The 19243-nt window shown below is 38.2% G+C and overlaps 1 protein-coding gene across 1 annotated transcript in view; it reads left to right on the top strand.

The window, feature by feature from the left end:
• Positions 1-706: 706 nt before the first annotated feature.
• The window catches only part of LOC131043418 (peptide methionine sulfoxide reductase B5), a 56338-nt gene continuing 37801 nt past the window's right edge, over positions 707-19243 (top strand). The window contains exon 1 of the mRNA XM_057976612.2: positions 707-1071. Within this exon, the coding sequence (XP_057832595.1) occupies positions 773-1071 (299 nt within the window). The 5' untranslated portion in view covers positions 707-772. The remainder of the gene's footprint in view (positions 1072-19243) is intronic.

Below are 19243 nucleotides of genomic sequence, written 5' to 3'. Positions count from 1 at the left end.
AGTAAAGAGACTTTGTCAATAATTCAATGTAATTATTATTATTAATAGGATGTAGAGCTTTTATTCAAGCGGTTACTACTAATTAATTATTAGGTAGATAGGCACAATGGCAACAATATAGGAGCTCACAAAAAAGAAAACAAAAAGAAAAAATGAATAATAGACAAAGAGACAATATGGACATGTTTTCATTTAGAAAATTTAATTTCATATTAGATTTAAATTCTATTTTTATCTCCACCATCTAAAACAAAAAACATGAGAATGTTTTCATTTAAAGAATTTTATTATTATTATTATTATTTCATATTGAAATTAATTTGATTTTAGAGACAATAAATTTTTATTTTTATTGCTTTTAACTACGACAATTAAAAAAAAAAGTTTATTTTGATTTAAAATAAAAATAAAATATTATCATATATATTTTTATAAAAGATATCTAAAAACAAATTCTATATAGATTAATTTTAAGATATATATACTAATTATCCTAACAATAATACTTCTACTCATTAACTAACTGATTGCATATCTAAATGGCAACTAATGCACCTCTTGTTTATAAAAGAAAAACATTTATCAATGTTATCTTTACCATCAATATTATTGTCATAATTTCCCTAAGTCAATAGCTCACAAAGACATTCTATGATACAAGAATGGGTCGATGCATACTACACGTATACTATCCTCTAAAATCTTCCTCCAATATGTTTTTATCTACCCACCTAAGTTTATTGGAACCAGTCAACAGTAGCCTAGATAACAAATGATGGCATCTGCAGCTTCATATCCGCTTAAGTCCCTCCGTGTTTGTTGTGGGACAACTAATGCGTCCGTTCCAACCGGCGTTGCTGCATATAAAAGTCGTAGTTCCACTCATATTCATCTTACCAAACTCCGAATTCAGCCCATGTTTAAGTTTTTAGCTGGGTTAGGAAAAAACAGAAGTGGGTCGGCGTTTGCTTCAACTGGTTCTGATTCGATGGCTGTACAGAAGTCAGAGGACGAGTGGCGCGCGATTCTTTCTCCAGAGCAATTTCGCATTTTGAGACAAAAGGGCACTGAGTAAGTTCTACTTCTTTGTTTTTCATCCAACTAGTTTTTCCCAATGCCTTTCATTTTGTTGAAGTTCAGGTGATTTTTCCCAATGATTTTCAGTCTGTTGAAATTCATGTATTTCTCCCCAATTATTTTCATTCTGTTGAAGTTCGTATTCTAGTTATATGGCACAATGGTTTTGTTTTTGGTTTCGTGTGCTTGTCTGTGAGAATTTCCACAGGAGTGGCCACGGATAGATGCTTTAGGTACGATACAGTACCGTACGCTATTTTCTGTGCCAATTATTCTTGCTGTCGTGTGTTCATTAGCTGCACATTGTCATTCTTCAACCCTTTGGGCTTTGCAGGCAATTCTCTTGCCGTTGCGAAAACTTTTATGCACCATAAATCATAACACAAGATACCCAAAAATTTCCTCTGCAAATTCTTCTCGCTGTTGTGTGTACATTAGCCGCTCATTATTACTCTTCAACCTTTTAAGCATCGCAGACAATTCTCTTGCCGTTGTGAAAGCTTTAATGCACCATAAACCAGTATGTACAAGATACCCAGAAAATTATAGGAACACAAAGGAACTCTCTTATTTGCTTTCTATTGCATGAGCTACTGGAAAGACAGGAATACTCTAATTATGGCAAGTCGTTTTAAAAAAAAAGATAGATTGGTACTTGTGAGGCTATGGTCCCGTGGAGGTGGCTAGCTTAGCTTTTTCAGGAGGTGCTGTTCAGAAAATAAGTAGACTTTTTCAACCAAATTGTCTCATGGTTTTTTTAAGTTTTTGTGGGGGAAGAAAATTTTAGTGAGACACATGGATTTTTGCATTTATCTTTGGGAACAAATTTTTTGTGGAAGTGACAAATTTAATATGAAAAATTTTAAGTACTATATGTAAATAGATAGTTCCTATTAAAAAAGAAACTAAAGCTTAATTGAAATGAGGAATTTTTAATTTTATATGAGAAATTATAGAAACTATATGCAAACTGATGATCTATTCTTTCTTCAAAAATAATAATTTAGAAAGAGATGTACTGGAAGCTGCTTCATAGCCACATAAGTCCCTAAGCTGGTGCGGAAAACTTTCAGTCTCCCTCCCCAATACCAGCTTAAAACTTATAGGAGATTAAGCCCCTTTGATGGGGCTGCATCTTAAGCCAGACAGTGAAAAGAATTGCGTGAAGTAGATATTATGTGGGGCAGGAACATATCACATTGTTCTTTCCAATTTTTTCGATGATATTTTATCCTGTATAATTGATCTTTGTATCATTCTTTCCACATTTGAAGGAAATTTGATCCTCTTGGTTGGGATTAAGAATACAGAATGCTAGAAGAACGAACCCATCTATATTTCATGAATGTTTTTTAAGCCAACCATTTCTTATCCTCATCACATCAGTGAATGAAGTTTATTGCTGCGGGTGCTAGTAGTAATTGACATTGCTTCTATGATGCATTCAATTCCTGCTCTCATTTTGTTTGGTAACTGATTCCGTCAGTTCTCCACATTCTAAGCTGGATCTTCATTTGTTTCTGCCTGATATGCATGGAGATTGGATCAATATTAAATTCCCCTGACCTATCAACAGCATAGGTATTATTGCTTCTTTGTGTTGCAGTTTCCCATACTCAATATTTTCTTCCTTTAGCTTGTTGTACTTGTACCTACCCTCAGGAAATTAATCGATCGAAAGATACAATATCACTTGATTGCCTTTCTTGAAAATTGTTTTTATAGCTTTTTGTTTTTTCCTGCAACTTTTATTCTGCCTGTGCTTGGACTTATTGGCTGTCTTCTGCAAATGCTAAGGCATCTCTAAGAATATGTGTACCTGTTGGAAATTTTACTAAATGTAGAATGCCATTTAGATTTCTTATTTAAATAATTTGGAATCAAGATCATTGTCTAAAGCCCTTCACACTAAATTTATAAGGATATTCAGCTAGGGGCATTGCCTTATACATTTTTCAGCAGTTCACGACCTTTGTTTGCAATACATTTGTGAATGTCTGGTACAATGATACTGAAGTCTGTTGTCAAATTTTCACCTTTCACCTCGAAGATCCTCAGAAATGGCTGTAGAATTTAGTAGCCATATCAGTTTTGATTTTTTATAGAATACCTTGCAAAAACAAATCCTGATTAAAGGATACATCTCTACCAGGTGGGTAGCATCACTAGTCTTGCCATGAATTGAGGTCTTTCCATGAATTGAGCCATCTTGACATTCTGTCTGCAACAATGAAACTAGAATCATTTGAATGAATGAAGCTCAAAAACTATTGGCAATGATATGTGCATGGATTGTTGGCATTTGATACTGAGTGGTTCAAAATGGGTTAGTTTGATAGTGGTTTAAAATGGATCAGATATGTTTGTGAAGTTCGCTAACATCTTCATGAAACATACAATCGTAGACTTTTTAATTAACCACTCAAATTTACAAATGGTGGTTGGTTCTGACAAGTTTTCCATGTTAGATGGCTTCTTAAGCATCGATCGGATTTTGGTTAAAGAAGCCTAGCACAAAATGACATTCACCATGAAATGGGACACCTTTTCCTACTAAAAAATGCCTTTTGGGCTATCTAATGCTAGAGCAACAATTCAATGAGCAATGGACATTGCCTTAAAGGATCTAATCAATTAAATTATGCTAATATACCTTGATGATCTCCCAGTTTTCTCCAAAAATAGAGAAGATCATTTTGACAATTTGAAAAAGGTTTTCCAAAGATTGCAACAATTTGGAACTTTGCTCAATCCAAACAAATGCATATTCAGTGTGCCTCAAGGGAAATTGATTGGAAACGTGGTCTCCAAAAATAGCATTGCCATTTATCCCAAAAGAGTCTTGTCTATCCTTAATCCTTCACTCCTTTAACATAAGAAGAGCCTAGAATCTTTTTTGTAAAGATAAGTTTATTTAGGAAAATTGTATTTAACTTTGTAGGCATCGTTGGCCCAATGACCTTAATGCTCAAAAAGGATTAGCAGTTCAAATGGATTGAAGAAGGCAAATAGGCCTTTGAATAAATCAAAAAAGCCATTGCAAAGGCACTAGTGCTCACTAACTCGGACTTCTCTAAGGATTTCATTCTATATGTATATGGAGGAGAAGCCAACATGGCTGCAATATTAACACAAAAGGATGGAGTAGAGGAGATAGACAGACACCCTATTGCATTCTTTAGCTAGACACTCAAGGATGTTGAAAAAGGTTTAATTTTGTGGAAATACAATCCTATGCCTTATTGAGAGGGCTAAAAGCCTAAAACAAATCAAGCTTTTGCCACCTTTCAACCAAATTTTTTATTAATATTATCATTATCCGCTCAAGCATAAGGGAATACATTTTGGGTGGAGAAATCAGTGGAAAAGAGGTAGTTGGATCATCAAGATCCTAGAGTATGACATTGATATTAAAATATAGTTACACGACTCACTTGGAATCACTAAGACTTGGTGAGTCGTAAGGCATTGGAGCAAAACGGATCCTGGGGACTTGTGACCTGGGTACGTGGCAAGTTTGGACAAACTTATCGAGTTTGCCTATCTTTTTGGACCTGTTTAGTCCCATCAAGTTGATTCAACCAGGTTTATAAAAATGAGGGGGGAAAGCATTAAAAATTGAAATGCTTAAATGTAAAAGCATGAAAATCATATTTTTTGAAGGGTTTGGAGGATGGTTAGAAGTGATAGAATTAAGAAAAATGGCATGGGTTTGTGTGGTCTCAAAGGCTTTAATTTGGGCTTGGTGGCGCTACCTCTTGACTTGATTGAGGGCATTGTCCCCAAACCCCCACAAGGAGCGTTGCCCCTAGGGGCATTGTTCCTGACCCCACTAGGGGCACTACTACCAAATCTTTGCTTTAATTTTATAATACAAAAAATGAAAATCTTTTTGGTCCATGTTGGATGGAAGAGCAACATTTTTTTTAACATTTTCCCAATTAAATTCCTAGTTATTAAATTACATTTATATTTCTAGCTTGCTAAGTCAAACTCTATCCTAAGTAATGCTCCTAATGCTGTAGCAACATTTGCAGACTTGTTTGAGATACAAGCGCATGATTCCATAGAGTTAGTAATGTTGGGTTGAGGGATAGAAGCTCCTTTCTACTATAGCTCATGACTCCATATTGTGATTTTGCTTTTTATGCTATGGATAAATAATCCATGATTTCTATACACTTTAAACAATATTTATATATCTAAAAATGTTGTTTCTTTTTATAGCTAAAATACACTTTAATTCTCATGTGTTTGATGTATACTCATGTGATAAAAATATCTTCTATTTGATTAGTTTATTGTGTTTTTAATGTTTATTTGTTAAAGTGTGCATGAAACAAGTTTTAAACCCTTGAAAATATCTATATTTCATGGTTTTTTCAGTTTCTCGAGTGTTAGCCAAGTTTGATTTTGGGTAAAAAATCAGTTTGCTGAGTCCTAAGCGAGTCTAAGTCTTGTAACATTGCATCAAACCCACTAAGATAGTCAAAGGGAGAGCCCTATATCAACATTTAGCAAAAGGCATTTTGATACCCAAGGGTCATGAAATAGAAGAAAGTGAAAAGGAAGAGTAAGATAATAGGTGGACATCTCTCTACTAAAACACTAATGATTAAGATTATGAAACTAGGATATTATTGGCCACAAATATTCATTAATGCCCATAAATGGGTAAGAAATTGCCACAATGACCAATTTTATAATGGAAAATTGACGAAGGCACCTCTTCCCTTACAGCCCATATTTGTAGATCAATCATTTACTCTTTTGGGTTTGGTCTTAATCAGAATGATCAACCCCCCATCCAAAATAGGTTATTTGTTTATCTTTACTACCATAGACTACTTCGCTAGTGGATTGAAGCTATGGCACTAACCAATACAATAGAGGTTGTCATAATGATTTCTTGAAAGGGACCATCTAGAGGTTTAGTGTGCCAAAGACAATCATCATGGATAATGCTTAAGTATTCATAGGAGTAGGTGTCATCCAATTTGCTCATGAACTCAATATCTATTTAAAAGAGCTCTCAAACTATCGTCTTCAAGGAAATGGATTGGCAGAAGCTACCAACAACACACTGATAAGAATCATCAAGAGGATTGGAACTGATTCCAAGAGGTAATGACATAAATTGAAGAGATCCCTCTAGGCATATAGGATAACACTAAAGAAAGCTATAGGAGTATCTCTTTTTACTCTAGTTCATGAAGGAGAGGCAAGTTTGCTAAATTCACTTGAAGTTCTAGCTTTGGAGGTGGTTTGGCAATTCAAAATTGATGAAATTGGTGTAATAGGTTCCAGGCTAGACAAATTACTTCAATCAAAGAAGCTAAGAACAACGACACAGGATTAGTTGAGCAAGCACTAGGATACCATCGATTGTTGGTTTGAAAAAAGAGCCATGGGGAAAAACTTGAAGGTGTGTATTTGATATGCAATTGGGATGAAAACATAGCGAAATTAGGTTGACATGAAAAGTTAGATTCTCTCTAGAGTGGCCCCAATATCATCACAACATGCAAGCAATTCAATGCATTTGAGCTGACAAAGCCTGACAATTGCATTACCAATTCTAGTGAACAAGATCCATTTTAAGTCGTTCATGTAGGTGTCTTACAACCCTTGTACATACCTCCTCCTCCCTTGTATATTCTCTTCTTCGTGTATTCACTTATGTCCCCTTGTAAATTCCTTTAATGTTCTCCTTGCTATGTACATTTTTTGTTTCCTTTTGTGATTTTCTTGCATTTACCTCTTTTCATTCTAAGTTTTACCATCAATTAATGCCCTAGGATCAAGATGGTTTAAAAATCCACGTAATTGCCAAGAGAATTTGCATGCTAGTAAGCATTGTGCTGAAACAAAGCACCAATCGTTGATCTTACTATGTAGACATGATCCTATGATTCTTGCTACTACCCCAAAGTTATTTACAAAGTTAGAGTTATGATTCTTGTCGATCGTCCAATATTCCAACTAACTTAATCCAAACCATTAATCCTTCCTTAGTCATCCTTCCAAGTTAAGTAAAGGATATAATGGGATCATTGATCATGCTCACTGAGTATAATTCAATGGCTCCTACTACTTTTCATAAGTTTCAAACTAGATAAAGCCAAAAGCTTCATAAGCCATCCATTATGTTAAGTGTTTTAATCTTGACCGCTAGTTGCAAAAGTAAATTATTATGTACTAATGAAAGATAAAGCTCATCACTAGCCACTAATCGTGCCACAATGGACTCATCCAACGATGCATGCCATTTCAACAAAGTTTTAGGAACCAAAAGAGCAAAAATCCTTGAAATTGTTAGATGAAGCTCTAACATGCAATCATAACCATCCATTCAAAAAGAAAATGGACTCAGAGAAAAAGGGAGTGGATAGTCTATGTTGTCAAACTCGCATGTGAACAACATGCAAGGCATGAGGCTGGGCAAGTTAAGGCAACAAATCAATCATAGGTCCACCACACCAATCATATAGCAAATATTACAAGGATAATTCAAAATTACAAAATTGGTGTGATATAGCTACTTGTGTGGTAGAATTAAAAGTAATTTTGATCACCCTAGCTGCACTATGAATTTAAAAGCCTATAAATGTTTGGTGATAGGCATATTATCAAATATTTGATATACAAAGGATTATGTAGTAAGCTTAAAAATAAGTTGGTGGTCTTTCTAAAGAAAAAAACAAGCACTGACTCATATCTCAGTCTAAACACTGAGCAATAAGGCCATCATAGAAGCATTCACAATGTGCGAGAGAGCTAAGGGCAATGAGCCTATCAAGTAGCCACCCTTTCTTGCCCCCCCACCCTTAGAGAGAGGGAAGCTAGACACACTTGAGCTTTACCTTGCATATTCATCCTACATCTCCCTTTACCTAGATGACAATGTAACCAAGCTAAATAATCCTCTTCCATATTCCCATACAAGTAGCTCAAAGATAATGCAAGATGAGGCCGATTTCATTCGAAATTGTCGTACCTCTACTAGCACCACCTCTTTAAGAGAGGACACATTTGAGCATTGCAAATCTGTTCTTAGAAAATCCCCTTTCCAAGTCACATATAGCTATGCAAACAAGATTTGAACCTCCTTCATTTCTAGATATCTTATGCCCATTATTCACCCCTCCTTAGAAGTCATACTAGCCTATACAAAGAACCTTGATGCATCCTCCCAAACTATGAAACCATCAAAGCAAAGAAAAAAAGGTGCCCTATTCAAATGCCATATATTTGAAAAGATGATAAGAAAGATGCTTGGGATCTTGCTTGTCTCAATTTATTGCAATGATAGTTTATATAATGCATGGGAAAAAGTGCAAATAAATTTGCATTTTTCTGCATTTTTTACCCCATGCAACTGTTGGACTCCATGTTGAAATTTTCAATGGACTTGAATCAATTCAATCTTTTTACCCAAGTAGTTTGTTATATCGTTGCCTACCTACTAGGGGAGAATGATAATAAGGTTTATGCTAAGTAGGTGGCCATTGTTCACAAGCTAGGTAAGCCACAACAAGAGAGATGCTGCGGCTAGACTTCACATTACATTTGGAGGTATGTATTGCAATCAATTGAAGAGCTTACTTCTACCAATATTACCCTCTCTATCTTGACCTCAAGCTCAAGGTAGTCCATATCACCAAGGGATACGATTCAATGAGTCTGGATTCCCCACCTCTATCACCAGCCATACTATTATGTCTTCATGTAGGAGTTCTTCATACCCATACTTTCCTTGCTCAACAATGAGCATACTCCAAAGATTACCAAGGCTTGCGATCTATCTACAAGGGAGATTGGTTCTTCAACTTGGAAAACTCAATAAGTAGGGTATATGGCTACTTAGGTTGATTATACAAAATCCCAAGGCACATTACTAATAGAGTATTTGCTTTGGAGTTTATGCACTAGGTTGACACTATGGACCAATAATATGGCAATGGGAGGAAAAATGGGTTCCTATCACCTCCCGCACCCTTGCAATGAACTAGTGGTAATCAAAATGAAGTTGGCTAAGGTTGTAGAGGCCAAACTCAAGGAGTTACAAGTGGATATGAGTGAGGGCCATTGGACCTATGATCTAATGGGTTCCTTCTTGGTATGGTTAAAAAAATGAATTGTAGCGAGCAAAAGTTTGCTCACCAACCCTAGTTGAAGATAGAATTAAAGAGGAGCCTAAAGGATGAAGAAGCTATTAAAATAATTGATGCATGGTCCATTGCAGTTCGTCCCTTGTTTTACAACCAAATTCGACCTTGAACTAGAAGGTCGAAACATACAGTGTAGAGTTGAGAAATGATTGGTGGATCTTACTCAAAACGCAATAATGGAGTGATAAGATGGCTTCTTGGTGGAAATATAGGCAATAAGTCATATAGGTGAAAGGCTAGGGGGTTTGCTATTTATGATGAATAATGGGAAGATTTGTATGATTAAGCTTGTTCAAGCTTTGCATTCTCCTACTCTCCTCCCATGTCTAAGGGGAAAATTTGAGTCACCTTGTCGGTGGAAGAAGGTGAAGTTGAGTGAAGATGCCTCTTGGATTTAGAGTGGTGCTATAAAAAATTATTGAAGCTTAATCTTGCACTATGTTTGCTAAGGGCACAAGACCTTCAATGCTGGTCACTAGCACACAACAAGAACAAGAACAACAACAACAAGTGACGATAGTGGCCACCATGACTATGACTGTTGGACAAGCGCCAAGTGGCTAGATAGCCAGGTGATATTTCAAACGAGGGGGTAATTTGCCACTTTCAACTCCTCATTACAAAGGGCCTCAATAGGTAAATAAGAACTATTTCAGGTCATTGTAGCTTGTGATGATGATCTTGAGGTAGAAAAGAAGAAAAAAGAATATAAGTTGGATGAACCACCAAAGAAGAAGAGCAAAGAGGCTTAGGCCAAAACAGGGAGAATAGACACAATCGAATGTTGTAGTTGCACAAGGAAGTATCCCTTTCCCTTCTCAATCTGCAAACCAACCTCCTCCATGCCCATTTCACTTGCAACTCCTCTTGGTTTCATCCCTTTTCCCTCTCCTACCCCAACTCCACTCCACCCCCATACGTCCAATTCGCTCTTCCCCCTCCATTTCACCCCCACCACTCTCAGCTATTAGATTTCATATCAATAGTAATTCATTCATATGCCCTCACCATTTCATACCCATCACAATGCTACTATGAATAGTTCTTCATACTCAATTAAACGTCCCAATTTCCACCATTGGTTAGGAACTATTATCTCTTAGCATTCCAAATGCCCATGCTACCACCCCCACAAGTCTTAGATCACAAGACCCCATTTGCAACAAAGGTTGTGTAGTGTGTTGCTCCTCAAACATCAATTCCTATCCAAATTTCACATCAAGTAGCCCCAACAACTTCCATATTCTCCCTATGGGCTACTCAATTAGTACAAGGCATGATTGTGATAAGGGACCATGTCACTTGTTAACACCCGATGAGCCAAATGCAATTGTTCACACAGCAAGAAGAAAAAGGAAAGAGAGAGAAGCTGCCCTCACCACCAAATAGATTAGAACAAAATATGACCTAATCTAAGACATCACGCACTTCATGCTGTTGAAAAATGATCTCAAGGGAAATGCAAGTGATAGATTATCAAATTGAAGCCATCGATGTCAGCATAATAAATTTGTGGGTAGAAGATAGGATGGAGTTCCTTAAAGAGGCACCAAGGCAGTTGGCTCTTCTCTATTTTCGTTAGAGAGGAGGCTTAAAAAGAAAATAGATAAGTTGGAAGCAGCTAAATAGACCTTCAAATTTGCTAAGGTGAAAATGACTACCTTGGAGGATCATGTGACTATAGTCCTCGAAAAGGTTGTAAAAGCGGACACATAAGAGGAATCTAAGAAGCAGCTAGAGGGAGATTAGGCTTAGGTCACTTAGCTAGAAATGAAGCTAATAGTTGCCAAAGTTGAAAGGGATGCCGGTGCAGCCACTACCGAAGACCTTAGAAAGCAAAGAGAAGATTTGAATGCTCAACTTGCGTAGGAGAAAACCAATGCAGTTGCCTCTACAACTCAACTAGCAACCATGAAGCTCAAGACAACAAGTTGCAATGTTTGGACACCTAGAGGGAGACCTAGGCTCAAGTCATAAAGGAGCTAATTGAGAAACAAGAAGGCCTAGAGGCCGAGTTGGATGCGACCAAGTAAGAAATAAAGCAACTTTAGGCCAAAATTAAGGAGATGAAGTTATTTGTAGGATCCATTGAGTTATTTAGTCCTCTTAGGAGAACTTAATGGAGAGAAACTGAGTGCTAGCAATTTGATTGCTGGAATTTGTGAGGAGTTGACATAATTGAGAAGTGGATTTAGTTCAAGAAAGTTGCCATCTCTCCTATGGTTAGTGATGCTTGAGCATGCTTCCCTCAGCACAACATGGCCAACATGGCCAACCTAGGAGTTGTTGGCATCACAAGTTATGTTGCCACCGTACAAGATGTTTTGGATAGAAACAAACTCATCTTGAAATGTAGGGCAGAAACCCAAATGGTGGCAACATTAATATAGGGCATTCAGGCCCAAGTTCAAGTGTTGACAAGGCAAGGAATGCCTTCACCATTTGATTAGGACAAGAAGGATACTTCCAACTGCTCACTTGTAGGAGCAAGCAAGGAAGTGATCGTAAGATGATTTTGAGTTAGATGGACTATCCCCTTTGTCCACCATGAAAGCAATGTTGGCTATTCTCAAGCCAATAGTTCAATTGGAGATGATGGTGAAAACCATGGCTGCTTAGGTTCAAGGCATATCTTATGAGTAGATCAATCAATTGGAGTGGCTATACATTTTGGTGCAAGGGATAAATCTGCTCAGTAATGAAGAGTGGGTAGAGTTGAGAAGAGTGGATAGAGTTGATGACCTTCATTGAGCAATTGTACAAGTATCACCTCCAATAAATTTTGAGATTTTGTTCTTTGATGGACTCTATATCTTATAGGTATTTTGGGTTCACATCCATTTGACATGCTCAAGGAACTTGAGAGTTGCCAAGGCCCCAAACTGTAGTGAATACTTAATGATAGAGAGTAGAATTGCTCTTTCCTTGGTTGTGATGAATAACAATGCATTGCAGCATTGGTGGATTTTAAGCGTCATTCTTTTTTGTAATTTTGGTGCGTCTTGGTTAGCTTGTTGAAAAGTTCAAGTATCAATGCATGCGCATTGTTAGTCTTGCCCAGTCAATTCAATCTGGGGATTTGTGGGGCTTCCCAATAATGCCAGGAGGCCATTGCTTGTAAAGTCCCACCATTGGTCCACGTTAGTAGTCAGGTTCTTTTTATTAACACAGTGTTCTGATATATGATTGACAGTGACACCATCATTTATAAAAGTGTATAGTGCTACTTAGGCATTAATTGCCAAATGTTGCTTGGCATGCTCTTGGGGTTTTTCAAAAGGCAAAGCTTTCACATTTCTTTAAACTTTTGCTAGTTGTTAGAGCTGTCACCACAAGTTCATCTAATGGCTTATGAGATACACAAGCATTACCATGCAAAGTTCCACTACAGCAGTCTCATTCTTCAATTCATGGATTCCATATGGCGTGAATGCACTATTCCTCAATCAGTCACCCTCTTGGTAGGATACATTGCTCTTTCAAAGATGAAATCATCTATAGTGACCAATCTAGTACTGTTCTACATGACACAACGATGGAAATATCACTCACCTAGCACTACGTGGTGCTGTATTTCACGGCAGATTTCAATGGAGCTGTACCAGAAAGTCTACTTACTACACTCCAACCACTCGTGGAAGAAATTATGGTGTCAAACTTGCAGGCATGTGACATCCTCCTCAATTGGCCTGTGGACTTGTTTTTGGGAGGGAAATTGCAGAATTATGGTTGAGGAATTCTCCATAGATATTGATTTGTATCCCATTTATAGGTTAGGTGCTTTCTACAATTGATCTATAAAACTTGCTGTAAAAGTTGATTCTCAGGTTGAGTGATTAGCAGCTGAACCTGGTGCTTGACCTTTGTGTAGACTTTCTTAGAGCTATATAGGGGAGCCTCTGTGCATGTTTCCAGAATTGTATTCATGCAACCAACTGTTAAGTGGCCAATGAAGTTAATATAAGAAGCAAGCTATTGTCCCAATGATTCTAAGACTTGTCTTTGTTCATTGTATACTATCATGTGTGTTAACTTATGCTTAGCTTAGGACAGGTAATGACCTACCTTTCTAATTCCAAAGATTGACTTGCAGGTTCCATCACATGTTAACTTGTCCTTCCATTGTTGGTGGGTCCGACATGGCGCATCTACTCATTAGAACAAATGACACTTGACCTTCATCAATAGGACAAACTTACAAGTGTTGTTTGTAGGTAGCACCATCAGGATTTATTAGAGAACACACTAAGAGCTTTTGGATTCAGTAAACCCATAATTAATTGGATCAACACAACTGAATAATATCTTCATTATATTCTGTTTCAATTAGTAGGGATTTAGGTTGTCTACTAGAGGTTTGTGCCATGGGAATCTCTCAGGCCTTATTTATATATATTAGCATTTTGAGAATTAAAGAAGATTACCTTAAGAAGCAAATCTTAGTAGTAAAATTCATGGACTTACAGCTATCAAAAGAGGAGACTGGATGACACTCATCTCTTCTCTTATCTCATTATCAAATAAGTAAAATTGTCTGATTTAATTCATAGAAATGTCCAAGTGACATCAAGACAGCACATTTGGATAAATCCCATGTGATTTGTTTTCAATCTTGCCAATAAATAGAAGGGGAATTTTTCACATGCTTTGGTTTCAAGAAGATATTCTCTTAATGAAATTCTTAGGATTTCCACTCATATCAAAAGGAAATTCAGTCTATGGGATGGCACAATTTAGTGATTGTGGAACAAATTAGTCCATTAGACCTATTGCTGCCTTTGGTCTGTAGGGAAACTTCAACTCGTGAAACGTGTTGGAAATGTTGTCATTGATGTCAAGGTAATGTTGTCTTTGTTTGTTGGATATATTGTCATTGGTACAAAGAGTATTGATGCATTGATTGTTGACGTCAAAGGTTGTTTTGTTTAAGCAAGAAAGAGATTGTTGAAATTGTGGTTAGATTGAATCAGGCTTTGGCCCATAAGAGTTCAGTGTTTTGTTGGCAATGTGTCTGTTGGTAGGAGGGATGAGGGAGGACCTGTTGGTGTGTTTTTTAGGACTACGCCGAACACAGAGTAAAGTACCAATGGTCACCTTACTCTCTCTTGATCAAAATTAGTCTGTATGCTAAGATTGCATGAAAAGTTCAAACGGCTAACTCCAAGGTTCCTTCAATGCGTAGACGTGACTCAGTCAGTTGATGGGTTTGTTGTTAACCAGAGGGGCTTTACGTATGTTCACCGAAGATTGGCAGGTTCAAGGATTTTTTATGCGAATGATTTGCACTGAAAGCTCTATTTTTGGATTTTTGGGGTTTTAAAATATGCTGAAAGTAAATGAGAACAGGGTAGAGAGAACTATGCTAAGTCTAATCTAATCCTAAGAACAAGAGACAAGATCACTCATGCAAAATCAAACCACGCTTTGTTTCGCCAGTAGAGCACAACTAGGCGAAGGCGGTGCAATCTTCAAAGGGTGTGTAGAGGTTTTTCAGATCACCAATGTAGACCACCAAATCGAACAATCTTCACTGATAATCGAAGTTAAGCATACACATATAACCGAGGCTCAGGCTAACTTTGCACAGTATGCAACAATCAGTTGCACACCAAAAGTATGAGCTCGGACTTTGCAACAAGTAATCCTATCAAATCCAGTTCTTCTAACAACATAAAGCAAAATCTATTCTAACTGAAGAGAGCAAGACCATGCAAATTGCTAAAATAGAACAAGAATACACCATCAAAATCGAACAATGTATTAAGTTGGCTACTTCAACAATCCTTAGCAACAATCTCTGACAACAATCTCTCCTCCTTTCAAATGAGGGGGGGTCACCCCTTTATATAGGCTTCTGGCCTTGACTACATGCAAACCCTAATTAGGGTTCTCCTAAAAGATTCCCCACTCAAGATGCAACAAGGTGGGAATCAACTATTAATGCCCACTAAGCCCATATACAATTAATTCAAAAAACCCAAAAATGGTGTTCGTTTGTGCATTAAATGCACCCCATTACATCAAACTTGCCCAAAATACAACAAATATTCCCATGCAAGAAATAAATGCCCATCATTCCCCATGCGATGGCTACATGCGTAGAGAATCTGCCATAAAACCATTAATAAGACGGCTGCATGCAAGAAGATTCCTCATGCATTCAACATGCATTGACGAGGCTGCCACTAGTCTCATTCATTTATTGCATATGCAATGAATTTACTGATGATGGCTTCCAGCTCTCCGATGGAGATACTTGGCACATTTTCAATATCAAACTCCATCAAGGTAATTTCTTCCTCGCTCTTGGAAAAGAAGCTTTCCCATTCCATCATGATTTCCCGTGTCCTCTTCATTGTACTGGAAAATGAAGAAACATTTGCAAAATGTTCCTTAGTGAATGAGCCTACGAAAAAGAACTCGTGCAACTGAGTTTTCAGGGAGTTCACTGTTAACTCCATTCTCATTGAGCTTCTTTGCAAACAGTGCTTCAATTGCATTGATGACTTCTTCTTGCACCCTTCTGATTGAGTCTTTCAAGGTTAAAGACTCCATGCTAAATTTGTCAAAGGTGTTCTTTCCTGAGCAAACAATGCAAAACCACTGGGGAAAGTCATAAACATCGTTCTCCTGAATTACTTTCCCGTCAATTAGTGCTTGCCTTGGAATCTTTGTTAGAGCCTTGAGCTGCAGAATAGTTAAGTCCTGATATATATGAACATCTTCCCATAATCCTTCCGCTACCTCCAATCTGTTCAAAAGGGCCACGAACCTTGAATGAAGCTACGCCAAATTCTTGATGAATTTTCCTGCTTCAGTGTAAACATCCTCTATCCACTCCCTGGAATTTTGTGCCATTGCTCTAATTACCTCCGCATCATCAACCACTTCCTTAGGAAGAGAAGGAGGAATGAATGAAGGACCTGCTTCCCTGAGTGGCCATTTAAAACTTCTAATGTACTCGCATAAAGCTCTATTTTCTTCCCTCGGCCTTTTACATTTCGCCTTTGTCTTCAACATCTTTTCCTTCATGGCTAAGGAAGATCCTTCGAAGTCTCCAATATCTTCTTGCCCAACTTCATTCCTGTCCTTATCCACTGCAGGGTCAGCAATATGCAAGGTTCGGGATCTGGATTCATCCATCAGGACTTTGGAAAATTTTCGGGGAGCCTTCTTTTCTACTAGCTGATCCATCCTCTTCAACAACTTCTAATTCCCGAGATGGATCAACTTCCTTTTTTGGTTCCTTCCTCAGCATCTGTATCAGCCAATCAGGAGCGGGAAAGGAGTGACTATGGATTTCCATGTGCTCTTGCTCCTGTGATTCTTCTTCCATTTTGCCAAGGATGGCTTCTATGAAACTATCTTGACGAGTCTCTTCCTGGTGTGGAGGACTTTCTTGTCTTTGACCTCTTGACTGATTGGGTCTATGTGAAGCACTAATGCTGAGTATATTTGGTGCTGGAGTATTACCTAGAGGTGGATCCGCTGGATTTTCTTGTGCGAACATCTCTACCTCCTGTACACTGGAAGAACTTGCCGGTGACTGCACCCTTTCTACCCTTGCTCTCTTTTGCGGAGGTTCTTCTTGCTGCATTTCTTATCGAACTTCCTGATGGATTCCATGCTGGGCTTCATGATGAACTTCCTGCTGGATATCTTTCTTCCTTGCCGTCCTTGGTCTCTTCAGAGCACTTTTCCCTTTATCAATCCGGACTTCTCCTTCTGCTTGGGCCTGTGCGGATCCTTCAGTTGTTTCACTATGGGAATCTAGGCTTCCCATCAAATGATATGTCAAATGAATATTTCGTTCCATCAACTTCCTTATCTGCCGATCAACCCAATTCTTAGTGAATTTTAGCACCGGTCGAGCCAGGATATTCAAATCATCAATTTCGGGCTCTGACCAGTTTGGCAGCTGAATGGGTTGATCTTTCACTTTCTCAAATTCAGGTTGCGTTAAGTCCGAATCCTCTTTCACCTAATCCGGCACGTGGTATATTTCACTTATCCTTTTGGTGTCAAGGGACAGTCTGTAATACATTTTCCTCTGGACTTCAAGGTCATCCTCGGCACTTGCCCAATAATCTTCTAAGTGAAATTCGAATTTTTTACTAGCAACCTTTCTGATTTGGTGGTAAGGATCATACTGAGCTCTGGATGTCTAAAATGGCAGGCGATAGAATGCTAACTCCTCCGTTGCACTCTCAACTGCTTCCAAACCTGGGCACATTTCTATGAAATCACCTAGGACAACTGGGAATTCAATAGACTTCTTCTTCTTCTTCTTCTTCTATAGTTGATCATAGGCTGTCAACTTCCTCATGAGTTCCAGCAGTATGAATTTGTCGGATGGATACCTTGGCAATTTGTATGACTGGAATGAGAATCCCTGCGTCCTGATGTAGGTGAATTTTGGAAATTGTAAGAACGTGGCTCCATACTCCTGAACCAGGGCCCTTGCTTATGGTGACACCCTTATGTGCAATTGTTTCTGCATAAGCCGTGTCGGGTACATAGTGAAGGTATCGTTCACCAGCTTGTAAGAACTAACATTGTGAAGATGCAGCTGAGGATAACACTCATGCACTTGCAGCTGTGTTGGTCCGCAACCCATGATTCCACTTGCTGGTAGACCATCAAATCCTCCCCTTCATGCAAGCATATAAATTACGTTGGAGCTCATGAAGAAGGATTGAGACTTTCTTTTTTTCAAGTTCCTCAGCTGTCCGTGCAAGTAATGACTAATCAATCTGGCCCAATCAACTAGCCCATTTGCATTCATGATCTCGCCGATGTAGAAGAACATCCATGTTTCAAAATTCACAGTATGTGAACATCCCATTATCCTGCTCAGCATCTTTATCAAATCCACATACTCCTGTTTGAACTCAAAGATAGTGAGAGTCTTTGGCGCTTTGGAAATATGTGGCCTAGTCTTCAGCAGCCATTGTTTGTTGATCATGTCAGCACACCAGGCAGGACCCGCATCATACACTGCTTGAGCTCCGCTAATAGTCCTGTATGTCATGGAATGGTGCGAAGGAATTCCGAAAGCTTCACCAATTGACTCCGAAGTCAATGTCGCCAACAGTCTGCCATCTGACGTTGAAATTGTTTTCCCTCTAGATTGTAATGCTTTGCACATTCCAGAATCAAATCTGGACACTGAATAGCAAGCGGAAAACCAGCTGCCGCAACAATTCCACTCTTGACAAACTTGACAGCCGTTGGTGATGGATTATATCCTGCTGTTCAGAACATTTTGATCTTGAAGGCAGCCAGGTTGAATGTGCCCAAATTTGTATCACTGATTTCCTTCTGCCTGGAATTCATCTGGGAACTAGGAAGGAAGCCTTTCATCTCCACCTTGATCAGCGCTTCCCTGGTGATGGTAGTCGTCTGGCTTGATTCTGCCATCTTGAAAAGCACCTTGAAAATGATGAAAAAATCGACCAAGTATGACCCTTCTCACTTTTCCAATTCTTCTTTCCTAAATCTTGCACGTGAGAAATGAAATGCTTCTCCACACTTATATAGGTTTCTTCAAATCATACTCTATTTTTTAGGGATCTCCCTAAAATTTAGGAGTCGGGTCCATTAGAGAGAGAAATCTCTCACGATTCCAAATCTATAAAAATTTCCAGATTCTGATAAGATTTGGTGTCTAAAAATGGAAATATAAAAAATTTTCCCGAGGGGATTTTGTTGGTGGCAATATTGTACACGGAAATAAAACTAGTTAATTAAGTTGTAATTGTGTTGGTTAGTTGGCAGCCGAGGGGTGGCAGTTGTGGTGCGACGGTTGGCGCTCGCACCCCCGCAGCATCTTTATATACTTCGGAATGTAACTTGTAAAGGGACAACAATTAGGAATGGAATAATATCTCATATACTTGTCTGATATCTATGGCGTTATCATTCTACATTACGTGCTTTATGTTTTAAGTTATTCACCCGAGAGGGTAAACATTTGGCACCGTTGCCTAGACGTA

This window comes from Cryptomeria japonica, chromosome 5 (assembly GCF_030272615.1).
Source record: "Cryptomeria japonica chromosome 5, Sugi_1.0, whole genome shotgun sequence".
NCBI lineage: Eukaryota > Viridiplantae > Streptophyta > Pinopsida > Cupressales > Cupressaceae > Cryptomeria > Cryptomeria japonica.
This window is presented reverse-complemented; position numbering and strand designations above follow the sequence as displayed.